The sequence below is a fragment of the Coffea eugenioides genome, unplaced genomic scaffold, assembly GCF_003713205.1.
Source record: "Coffea eugenioides isolate CCC68of unplaced genomic scaffold, Ceug_1.0 ScVebR1_3337;HRSCAF=4535, whole genome shotgun sequence".
NCBI lineage: Eukaryota > Viridiplantae > Streptophyta > Magnoliopsida > Gentianales > Rubiaceae > Coffea > Coffea eugenioides.
In genome coordinates this window covers 1-12,357 of record NW_020863904.1, presented here as the reverse complement: position 1 = coordinate 12,357, position 12,357 = coordinate 1, and the positions used below count along the sequence as shown (strand labels likewise).

The following is a 12,357-nucleotide window of genomic DNA, read 5'->3' as shown; positions in this document are numbered from 1 at the left end:
TAATGACAAAACCAACCCTCTGATCTCAACTTAAGATTTTCTCATCGCTGGCATGCTGCCAGTTATTTAGTGGTTTAAAACAGCAAGTAACGAAATACACTCTCTTGTTTACCAGTCAAAGAGTAACATGCCAGCTAGTACGAATGATCAGTTGGTTTAGCATATTAAAACAGATGGTAACTTCAAAATTCCCACATGTTTAAGTAGATAGCATTCCATGTTTGCTCAGACAGTTGCACTCGGAAATTGTTAACGTTTGCTCAATAACAATTGAAAGTAAGAGAAAACAAATAGACTACAGAATCTACAAAATTGAAAATAATTCTAATGCTTGAATAAAGTCATTTCAGCATGGGCTTGAAGAGATGGGTAGGAGATGGATAGAAGCATCTTTTCCTTGTATCCCGAAAGAATTTTTGGAACACTTGCGGGAAATATATTCTTTATTCTTGATAAATATGTGAAAGACTTTATTGTATGTTTTATGTCAAGCTTCTAGGCTGCTTCTACTCTCTGATATCCTCCTTCTACTTTCTGGTAACCTTCAGAGACAACATCCACTATGTCATAATGTCCATATCCATGAAATAGAATGTTAATTGGACTCTCTTCATCTTTCTTATACTCTTCACCATACTTTGCTATATTTATTAAATTACCAGAGCTTCTATCAATCATAAACACAGAAATTGGCGCCCTGTGATGATAAAGAGAGAGTAAAATTTCAATAATCCACAAGAAATTTGAGTATTTAAAAACCTATCATGCTACAATATCAACAAAGCATATATGCCCTATGTTGCAAGAAAAAATATCCACAAATCTTTCACATGAAATGGTCCTTGCACTATACTGAACTCAAAAATATAGACAATCTTGGCGTAGGTGAAAAGTCACTTAGTCAAATATTAGCTTTCCTTTTGCCATAATTCCTAAATAGGTATTTAGAAAAGAAAACAACTAGCCACACAGTCTTTAATAATCACCAACCAACTTTACGAGTTTACCTACTCCTACTAGTTCTAAATTTGTTGCTCTTAATGCTCAAATGTTACAAACACCCTACCAACCACCAAAGACCAAAGTTGGATATGGAGAATAAGGCAACCAAAGCAAACGGTAAAACAGTATAAGCAAAAATTAAGACTATGAAAAGAGATAAAGTGAAAAAGCACTCACTTGAGAACATGAGAAGCCATTAGCAATTCTGGTTCCCCGCCCCATACATAAGGTTTTTCAATTCTTTCCACATATGCATCAAAATCTCCTTCAATAAACCTTAAGAACAGCACCAAAATATATCACACAAGCATAGCATCCAAACTCTCCATACATAACTAAATAATAATTAAAAAACTTAAGAACACTCACCATTCTGCATCTTTTCGCCTCTTTAACAACTCCTCAACAACCTATGGCCCGGAGAAAAAAATTCAGCAAATTGTTCAAAAGCAAAGGCAAATTCAGCAAAATAAAGAAACATAAAGAAATGAAGCTGTTAGATTATACCAGAGCTCTTAATTCATCAGCGAGTTCCCTTTGGCGGTTTTCATCAGGAACACTCTCCCCTTTTCTCAACCATGCCACGTGAGCTATTGCTCTAAACAGACATCTCCCATCTGCTGGCACCCCTGTGTCCATGCAATCATTCCATCACAATCATTGCATTACAACAAAAAACAGATTTCTATTCTTCCAATGATAGAGTAGTAATAAAGTTGGTGATCACAGTTCCGAATTCAAAATCTGGATTGCATATAATCGAAAATTAATCCATTACAATCATTCCATCACAGCAACAACAAACAACAGTGATGGAGTAATAATAGATTTGTCATCAGAGTTCGAAATATGGATTGCATATAATCGAAAATTAATCTGATCAAACTCCATATAACTAGAAATCAGCTTCTCCAACTAAAATACATGTAACTCTAAAAGTGATAAGAGTAGTAATAGAATACGTAATCTGGATTGCATATAATGGAAAATTAATCTCAAATTAATATCATCTATTCAAACTTCATCAAACTTTATATAACTAAAAATTAGCCGCTCCAACTAAAATACCTGTAACTCTAAAGTTGGCACACTTTCGATTTTCTACAACGGTCATTGCTGCTGCTTCATGTCGGAATTCATCCGTTTCCCCATCGACGAACTCAGATGAATCCGCTAACAGCGGCAATGGGGGCGCGGCTAAGCAAGCGCAAACTCCAAACAATAACCACGCAGAATCACGATTGTGAAGCCAGCGCGCCGGCCTGGCATCCCAAGCCACATTCCACGAGCCTTCACCTTTATTCATCAATTCATCGTGGTGGTGGACGAACACATTCCTCTTGGTTCGGTGGAGATCCAAATCCCCGTCACCGGCGGGAAGGATTGCATGCCATATAGACGCAGCGCCACCCTGAGCGGAGGTGTCGACGAGACGACAACTACTGGAGTGGTGTCTCCTTTGATCGGCGTTGGCAACCACTACGGATTTCAAAAGAGGGCTGCCAATGAGCCGATTGTGAACAAGAGCCGCTGCCGAGCTGTGGGCATGAGACAAGAATAAAGTAGTGAATAGCCAAGATTTAGGGCGAGCACATAGTGCACTGAGCATCACCGGAATATTATTCGATACGGTTTCCCTACTAGCCTGCTTTATTTGTGGTAAGATGTACTCCGGACGAAGGCTAGACGAACCAACGCACCCATCGGCAATGGGGACAAGATACTGAAGAAATGGTTACTATTGCGTATGAGTTGTGTGGGGTTTTATCGGAGGCGGGGGCTGGGCTTGGGGTTGGTGACGGCGACTTAGAGGAGCGGAAAAGTAAAAGAGGAGTGCATCTTGTTGTCCGTGGGGCTGGGGGCCACAGTGGAAAAGGGCAGCAGCTCCTGCTGGCTGAGGTGTGAGCCTCTGAGGTATCTGCACACGCTATAATCGGCTTCCACAGTCTCCGCTTTTTTTCTTTTTTTTCAATTGAAGGATTTGAGCCTTTTGAAGGTGGTTTGCGTCAAATGACCGGCTTGGCCTTTAGGTAAAGCTTCTGGTCGGATGCTGCCTCCGTGTTTGCCAAAGTATAAACTTTTAGGTGGCGTTTGGTTCGCACATCGGAATTGGATTCGGATTCGGAATCGGATATCTTGGGTTTGGAATGAGGTCATTCATTCCAATACATTTGTTTGGTTCAAGTACCTGGAATGTGTATCATTACTATAGTTGATGTTTGGTTCGTCGACTCTTTCGGAATGGAATATAATAAATATATTATAAATCACATTGTAAATGATAGTTATTGGCTCTTTGTAAATGAGATATAAGAAATTTTTACTAATTAAATATATTAGTATAAATGTATTAGTAAATTTAGTCTAACTGATTAATAATTTCTATTAGTAAACATGTATAATTATTAGTATAATTGATAATATTAATTATATTACACAAATTAATATACATTATATAATATATATAACTAATATTATTATTATTATAAGTTTGTAACTAATTAAATTAAATATTATATATATATAATTAAATATAAATATACAAATGTTATAATATAAATATACAATTATAATTATATAATATATACAAATATTAATTATACAAATATTTTATATAAATGTAATATATATTACATATTAAATATAGTTGTTATTATATATTATTATATTTAAAATAATAATAATTATTATTATTATATAATTTATTAATATTAAATACATGTATATATTATAATTATACGCATATATAATATACATTTATAAATATACATATATATTATAAATATATTATTATATAATATTAATAAATTTATAATATATATTATATAAGTATAATTATATTTAACTAAATAATTATAATAAATAATTATATAATATAATAATATCATTATTATAAGTTTGTAACTAATTAAATTAAATATTATATATAATTAATTATAATTACATGAAAGTTATAATATATAATTATAATTATATAATATATAAATATTAATTGTACTAATATTTTATATAAATATAATGCATATTAATTAGATATAGTTATTATATATTATTATATTTAAAATAATAAATATAATTATAATTATATAATTTATTAATATTATATACATGTATTTATTTTAATTATATGCACATATAATATACATTTATAGATATACATATATATTATAAATATATTATTATATAATATTAATAAATTTATAATATATATTATATAAATATAATTATATTTAACTAAATAATTATAATATATATTTATATAATGTACTAATATTATAATTATAATATATTATATTTATTATATATTATATATAAATATGTAATTGGATTTGTTTCTTGGAATCAAACTTGGGAATCGGACAAAACCCACCAAAATACTTGGAAACGGAGAAACACCAAATTTTTAGAAATCATTCCAAGATTTCAATTCCCATTCCAGTGAACCAAACACCATTTATGGGGTTCATTCCATTCCCCGAATCCGATACCCTTTTACCAAACGCCCTTAGTGAATTTTTAAAACCCTAAACGAATGATTTTAGAGCTTTTATTTCATGTATGTTGTGAGAACTCGTAATTTTCATTTTCTAGGTTTTAGAATTTTTCATGGCTTGTTTTCTACATTTTCGTGATTAGAAAATTTTCTAAGTAATTTTAAGGAGCAGATATAATTTTTAGATGATTTTTCTAGTATCGAATGGATTTTGAGGAATTAAGAGCGTATATCGGACGTGGGACCCACTAGTGCGAAAAGTTCGGAAAAATTCGGCCAACTAGATTAAGTTTTGAATACTGGAGTTAATTTACCGGGTGTTAAGAGATAAGTAGAGGTTGCAATTTGGATTGATATAAGAGAGACAAGTTAGGTAGATATTTAATTAAAGGTGACAAGTGTCACCATTGGATTGGTCTTGAAGTAAGACCACTATTCCTATTCTTACCATTTGATTTAAAATAGCTTAAAAATGACCAAAAATCTTCAAAAAACAACAAGAAGAAGCCGGCCCTCTCTTGCTCTCTTTCTCTCTCTATTACTCCAAGCATAAGAAAGAAAACACTTCAATCTTGTCCCAAATCATCAAAACTAACCATCCAACCTTGAAATTACTCCATCAAACCTCTTCAATTAGAGTTAGTGAGTGGATTTGTGGAGTTGTTTGGAAAGTTAAGGTGGTCAATAGCTCTCTCTCTCTCTTGTTTTAAAGGTAAGTTGTGAAGAACCACCCTCCTCCTTTAATTGATGCTTAAATCATGCTTAATGGTAGTAAGAGATGCAATATTATGGATTAATTCTTGATTTGTGGTTGAAATGATGGAATTTTATTATTTTTGGGGATTTTTCTGTTTTAATATAAGCATGATTGTGTGGCTATCTATGATGATTGGAAATGGTCTATATTGACTTAGGAGGTGGAAAAAGTGATTAATTGCAACCAATTTCTGTTTTGGAAGAAAATTGAAAAACCTAGGGTTCTTAAGGGAGCATTCTGTCCGAATTTTTAGGTCCTAGATAGAGGCCGAATTGGCCTTAACTCAAAACATGAAAGTTGTAGGGAATGACATTTTACAGGTGCCTGCAAAATTTCAGGTCAATCGGAGTAGTGTAGAATGAGATAAGTCGAAATTACTATTGCTGTTCTGGTTTTACCCGAATGTAAGAACTGCGCCTGTAATTGGTTGTTTTGGCTGGAATTGCTTCCGAATTGGTTGTTGAGGCCTTCTGATGAAATTTAGCCCTGTTTCTTAGCTTTCAGCTGGTTTTGGAATTTCTGGATTTGGACTTAGAGAGCCTGAGTTATGATGTTTCCGCTAGAATGCATTTTGGTGAATCTGTTTTACGTTTTGATGTAGTATCTTGCATTTTTTACCTGTTTGCACTCAAAACTGGGTTGAGTGACCTTCTGTGATGTTGTAGCCCTGTCTTTTAGCTTTGAGATGGTGGGTCTTGCACCCTCATCCGATAATCGTAGTGAAATTGGTGCCATTACCGTAAAATGAGGACAAAAACTGTTTTTTTCAGGGCCAAAGCTCATTGCATTTCCGAAATTTCTGGTTTCCTCTAATGTTTGTATATGTGTGAGGACTCGTAAAAACTATTATTTTATGCCTAATTTATGGCTTAATAAACTATTTAATTGAATTTTTGCCACGAGGAATATTTTCTAGCCTTATTAGACCTAAATACATGGAAATATAACTTCGTTATATTTTTAAAGTGACTCGTTCTGAAAATTAATTTCCTGGAGTACGTTTAGTAAAAATAGTGAATAGTACTTGGAGATTTTATCCGCGTAGTAGCACAATAAGCTTGGAATATTGAAGACTTGTACTATGGTCCTAAAATAGGTAATCTTATGAATAAATACTCAAGTGATAGTTAGTAGTACAATCGTTATAAGAATTTCTCGGAAGTTTCGCGTTATATCGTTAAAATTGACGGTACGCGTTTTCACACGCGCGACTTTATTTGAGGGACTTTAGACCCTTATTTCGGGACAATTAAGAGTGAATAATATTTACATGAATATATATGCATTGGAGGTTTAGTGCATTAGTGAACCAAACGCGCGAGAAAATCGAGCCGTAATCGCACCAAACGGCCCTAATGAGAGTTGACTTTTGGGTGAATTTCCACCACTTATTTCACCTTCTCTTGGAAGCTAAAGGAAATCAGATTTCTCTCCATCTTCTCTCTCCTCATAGCCGACCAAACACCCTCCTCTCTCTAACTCCATTGCTTCAAAATTTCTGCTCACTAATCTCACTCAAAACCACCCCAAATCATCTCCAAATTCAACCAAACTTGCACCACACCTAGCTTGACACTTGAGGATCATTTTGAGCTGCAAACAAGGGCTGGAAATCACGGTTTTTCTGGGGTAATAGAGGGCCGAAAATTCTGCTGAACATCAACCCAAAGTAAGTGATGATCCACTCTTGGAAACTTGAAGTTTGGAAGCTATCTTACCTTGTTAAGTTCATGCATGCATTTGGTTAGCTTGATATGGTTGTGTAATGTTCTAGTGGGCTCTTTGTATTCCCACACTTGGGTTGTTGTTGCTGATTTGAGGATCAATGTTGGATTTAATGGTAGTTTAATGGTTATAATGATGGATTTATGGAGTGTTATTGTTGGAAATTCAAGTAGAGGTCATGACCAGAAATTTGCTGAATCTGCCCCTGTTTTGTTCGGCCATGATAAGGCCCATTTTTGGTGATTTATTGGCATGATCCTGATGTGTATATGTTATATTATATGTGTAGAAATTTTCGTTGGAAAACATTAACGTTTGGATGGGCAAATGAATTTATTCGTGAACTAGGCATGCTGGAAAATTATTTTCGGGTAAACCTGTCCAGTGGTCGTAATTTGGCCATAACTCTGTCCTCGGGTGTCGAAATCAAGTGCCGTCGGTGGCGTTTGAAACTAGACATTCCTAGATTTAATTTGAGATAAAATGCACGTTCTGATTCTTTGTGAGTGATCCGAACCAAACGTTTTAAGTTAGCTGTCCTGTCTCTCGGATTTGCTGGAATGGCTTGTTGAGGCAGCAACTTGAGGCTCAATTTTGAGCTGGTTGCTTGCCGAATTTCAGAACATTTCCTTCTGTGAACTTTTAGTCCCGTGAATGTATTTTCTAACGCCATAAACCATGCCTCATTCCGAGTTAAATTGATTGAGTTGTGACTAAAACAAGAGGACTGCCCTGTTTTGGAAAAACGTAGTATTTGGACTGATTTGGGGCAAAACTTGGGAATGATTTTATTAATTGAAGTTCTTGATGCTCATCACTTACCAAAGGTATCATGGATGTGTCTTAGACCTTTATTTCACAAATGAACCATGGTTGGATAGCTTTCTTGATTAAACGATTTGAATTGGGAAATGAAGTCAAAAGACAGGTTGCTTTAGAAATTTTCCTGAACATTGGATGATTAATTAACTATCTTTCCGAAGGTATTTTTCCCTTAAATTTGATAGAGAGATGCCTTTCATATAGGAGTAACATATTGCAAAATTTTATACCAATCCAAGTTCGTTTTGACTCTTAGCTAAGGTTCCAATTTTGAAAACTCAAATCTGGAAATTGTTCACCAGACTTGAATTTTCCTAACTTTGAGCTACCGTATCTCGGTTCTCGAAACTCCAATTTTCAATCCGTTTGTTCTGCCCTAAACCTTACTTACACCTCTAATTGAGTTATAAATTTCAAGGGCTAGTTTGCAACGAGTGAATTTTTCCGAATTTCCAAAGTTAGCGAAAAACCAACCACGGCTTAATTCTGAATGTTCTGGAACAGAAATTTCATGCCCATTTTTGAATACCTTCCACTTAGATTCATGGAAAAGTGTCTTCTAAGAACTTGTAGTACTTTCTAAGAGGTTTCCAACGGTACCAAGTTTTATAATTGTGGACCTACTGAGTGCAAGATCTGATTTTTCTAAATTTGACGCGCAAAGCTGAAATTTGCTGATTTCTTAGAAAATGAAAATTTGAAAACTTGTTACTCCTTCTTGATGATAATTGATCGCTTTAAACTTGATTTCATGAAGGAAATCAGTTTTTCTTGTGTTAATAAAACCTCACTTTTGAACCTTTATTTTGAGTGGCTAAGGTTCTTGGTTTGAGGTATTGACTAGTCCAAATGAGCGTAACTCCTTTCTTGATTAATACGTGATTGTGAGTGAAAAATACTTGTTAATTGCTTCAGGTGCTCAAGCGAGTCTTGAAAAGAATCCCGGAGGGGACAACTAAAGATTTTCTCGCTCAATTACTTTTGAATTGGTGAGTGTCAAGTGCATGACTTGTCGTGTTTACTTGATTTACCTGCTTATATACGTGAATATCACTTGATGAGACGAGTGTGTACTTTATCGCACTCGCTCTCCTTTACTTGCACTTTACTTGTATTAACTTGGTTTTCAAAGTCGATTGAGTGAATCTCGTCGATTAAAATATACCCGTTTTCGTGTGCGTGTCGTGTTGCCATGCATGTCGTGTATGTCGTGCGTGTCTTGTTGTCGGGTGGAGTGAACCTCCTCGACTTATGGGGACGCCCAATTCTCTTAACCAATCTTGCAACTCGAGCCGGCATGGGCTTGGTCGAGAAGCTTGATAAACCAAGAGAGTAACAAAACACAACTTGATCTTTTGAGATCTTGTTCGGCATACTCGTGGAGTATTGCCCTTTTCGTGCGTGTTCAAAAATCAAAACTTGATCTCCTGAGATCTCGTGTGGCATACTCGACGAGTATCGCCTTTTTTTTCGTGCGTGTTTGGTTTCGGATCCGAGAGGGTGGAATGTTGGTCGGAGGAAGTAATAAGTGAAGTTTCTACGGATAAAATACCCACCAGGATAACGGAGTGTCATCACGAGGGGGTATCGGATCGAGCCGTGGCGAAGCAAGAGGAAAATAGCTCCTGAGAGCTCCTATATCCTTGAATTGCTTCTGTTTATTTTTTTTTCTCGCTCGAATTGTAAATTACTTGAATATTGGGATTGTTATTTGAACAACGTGCTTGCATGTGTGTTTTCTTGGCCTCACGAGCGTTTCGCTCACCCCGTAGATTTGTTTTCCTTAACAGGAATGGATGGAGTGAAACTCGTTGGAACCCTTTGGATGTACTTTTGTATTAGGGTTTCAATTGTAATTGACTAGACATTTTGGCTATTGTATATATTTGGGAATTGATGTATCTTTTGGATCCTGACGTAAGAATTGGATAACGGATGTATTTTGAACACGTGGTACAAGACTTGGATATTCGATTATGGAAGCGATTTTTCCTTATTAGACTGGTATAAATTGTTTTATATTGTTAAGTTTGAATTGATTTGTCTCGAGTCCTGGCGAGAGCTAGGCAGGCGTTCCGCGGATACCCTTGGGTTCGCCCTTGGGAGAAGTGGGGGCGTCACAGTTGGTATCAGAGCTTAGGCTTTAGATCTTTGTAGTGTATCCTAGGCTTAAAAGTTTAGGATACCGGACTGTGGGACTGGTTTGAAAGTTAAGTGACTACTTGTAGGAAAAAAAAAAAAAAAGAGTAACTTCGCGTGGCCTCTGCACGGAGTGAGTTTGGGCCAAGACGTGATAGGTCCCAATTATGTGAATATGTATAAAAGACTAAGTACTCTTCTTGTGCGTAAGTTGTGAACCATGAAAGTGGTAAGTGTAAAACCTTTATCATGCTATTTGAGGTAGATAGATATGTACGTCAGGTAGGGATCTTAAACTTTGTTAATTTGCACTTGGGAGCGTACGGCCTGAGTTGTAAATTCTCTTAGTTCTGGATTCTTGTACTTGAGTACTAAATACTTTTTCTGAGAGAATACTTGCGACTTCGAAAGGGATATAGTCTCGTATATTATAGCGTGAATAAAAATCATAAGTGGTTTTGAGATAAATTCTGATGGCAAAGGTCAGAGCCCGGAGGATTCTTGTATTGGACTTGAGATCTCCATTATGGGAAATGAACGAGAAAAAAAAAACTAGACCCTTTTGACTAATATAGTTAGAATTGTCAGGGGTGATGCTAAGTGTTGAGGCCATTGTATTTTGCATGACTGTATGGCCTACTTTTGGGGCACTTGTTTGACTTTAGTCTTCTGTGAGTAAAAGTACTTTTGTGGCACCTGTGTACTATATTTTTGTGATTTTCCCCTGACTTGCTAATTGTATGGATTTTGACATGCTAATGAATGTAAATTATTATTATTTTCAATGTTTTCGCAATTGGTCCTTGTTTCAAGTATTTTCTCGCGTAATTGATTTATTTCCTGCACTAAGCATACTTAGGTTATGGAAGGGCTAAGTAGGGGTCGAGACCGTGGTCGAGGCCGTGGGCGAGGGACTGGACAAACCCAACCTCAAGGGGATGAGCAAGGATCGGCCACTAGACCGACCCAAGGACAAGAAAATATGGAGGTTAACCAAATGGCTACTGCTATTAATAGGATGACTGACATCCTAGAAACGATTAGCTGAGAGACAGGAACCAGTGCCAGTTAACCAACCTGGGCCAGATAAGGGGAGGAATAGAGCCTTAGAGAGATCTTTAAAGTTAACCCACCTAAGTTAATTGGTGAGGCCTGATCCTGAGGTTAGCCGAGATTGCTAGAAAGAATGACTAATATTTATTCCGCAGCCCTAGATTAATGCGAGTGAGAGACGAGTAGACTTTTGCTGTCTTTTTCAGTTTGAGGGTGAAAGCACGTGCTGGTGGGATATGATAAGGGGAAAATGGGAAAGAGCACAAAACCCCTTGGACTTGGGAAAATCTTTTAGGAGAATTTAATGAGAAGTTTCTCCCGCCCTTAGTTCAAGAGAAACGGGAGGACGAATTCATAAAAGTGAAGCAGGGGGCGTCTAGTGTGGCTAAGTATGAAGGAAAATTTACTAGACTTTCTAGATACGCCCCAGAATTGGTAGCCACTGAGAGGAGAAGGATAAGGCGATTTGTACAAGGACTTAACGTGGAGATTCAAGAGGGGTTAGCAGCGGCCCAAATCTCTACTTTCACTGAAGCCCTAGAGAAGGCGCAGAGAGTCGAAAGTGCAAGGCTGCAAGTTAAGGATTTTCATGCCAAGAAAAGGGGCACTTCTAGTCATCCTTTTGGACAAGCAGATAAGGGTACCCCACCTTCTAAAAAGGAAAAAGGAACGGGAGGAGTAGAGACATCTGGTACACAAAAAAAGACTCAATCAAGAGGAGGCCACAATGGAAGGGATCAACCGAGGGAGACTCCTCCAAGTGGTCAGCCTGTGGCTCCTCAAGTTATTTGTGGTTATTGTCGCAAGCCTAACCATACAGAGAATGAGTGCTGGAAGAAATCGGGAAAGTGTTTGTATTGTGACAGCACTGAGCATCAGATCGCGAACTGTCCAAGTATACCGAATGAAGGAGGTAGTACTCAAAGGCTTGAAAAGTCAACTGCAAAGCAGTCTAGTGCTAGAGGAAGTCGATCTAAAGCACCAGCTAGGGTTTATGCATTAGGCTATCAACAGGTTTCCAATCCCGTTAAGGTCATTGAAGGTATGATTTTTGCTTTCTATTGTTTAGTTAAGGTTCTAAGTGACTATAGTACGACGCACACTTTTACAAAATCCTAGATTCATGAGATAGAATCAAAGTTTGACTACTAATTGGGTCAGTAGAAATTGTGAAATGGGTTGCAGAGTGTAAGTTATTGTTTGACCTGATAAGTGTGACTATTAAGGGGTATGACTGTTATCCTAAGTGTGAATTTCGAGGACGAAATTCTCTTAAGGGGGAGAGGATGTGAGGACTCGTAAAAACTATTATTTTATGCCTAATTTATGGCTTAATAAACTATTTAATTGAATTTTTGCCACGAGG

The 12,357-nt window shown here is 36.4% G+C and overlaps 1 protein-coding gene across 1 annotated transcript; it reads right to left on the bottom strand.

Annotated features, from left to right (window-relative positions):
• Positions 1–177: 177 nt before the first annotated feature.
• LOC113757815 (OTU domain-containing protein At3g57810-like) lies at positions 178–2,939 on the bottom strand. The gene is made up of 5 exons (XM_027300926.1): positions 2,071–2,939; positions 1,510–1,631; positions 1,372–1,412; positions 1,180–1,278; positions 178–697 (listed from the first exon to the last, which is right to left on the bottom strand). The coding sequence occupies exons 1-5, from the start codon at positions 2,609–2,611 to the stop codon at positions 496–498; spliced, it is 1,005 nt and encodes a 334-aa protein (XP_027156727.1). The 5' UTR covers positions 2,612–2,939; the 3' UTR covers positions 178–495.
• Positions 2,940–12,357: the final 9,418 nt, after the last annotated feature.

Excerpts from the sequence above, each read along its gene's own strand:
- LOC113757815 (XM_027300926.1), bottom strand. The coding sequence starts at position 2,611 with ATGCTCAGTGCACTATGTGCTCGCCCTAAATCTTGGCTATTCACTACT. Across the intron at positions 1,413-1,509 it reads CTGATGAATTAAGAGCTCTG|GTTGTTGAGGAGTTGTTAAA; the intron begins GTATAATCTAAC and ends TCCGGGCCATAG. Across the intron at positions 1,279-1,371 it reads AGGCGAAAAGATGCAGAATG|GTTTATTGAAGGAGATTTTG; the intron begins GTGAGTGTTCTT and ends GCTGTTCTTAAG.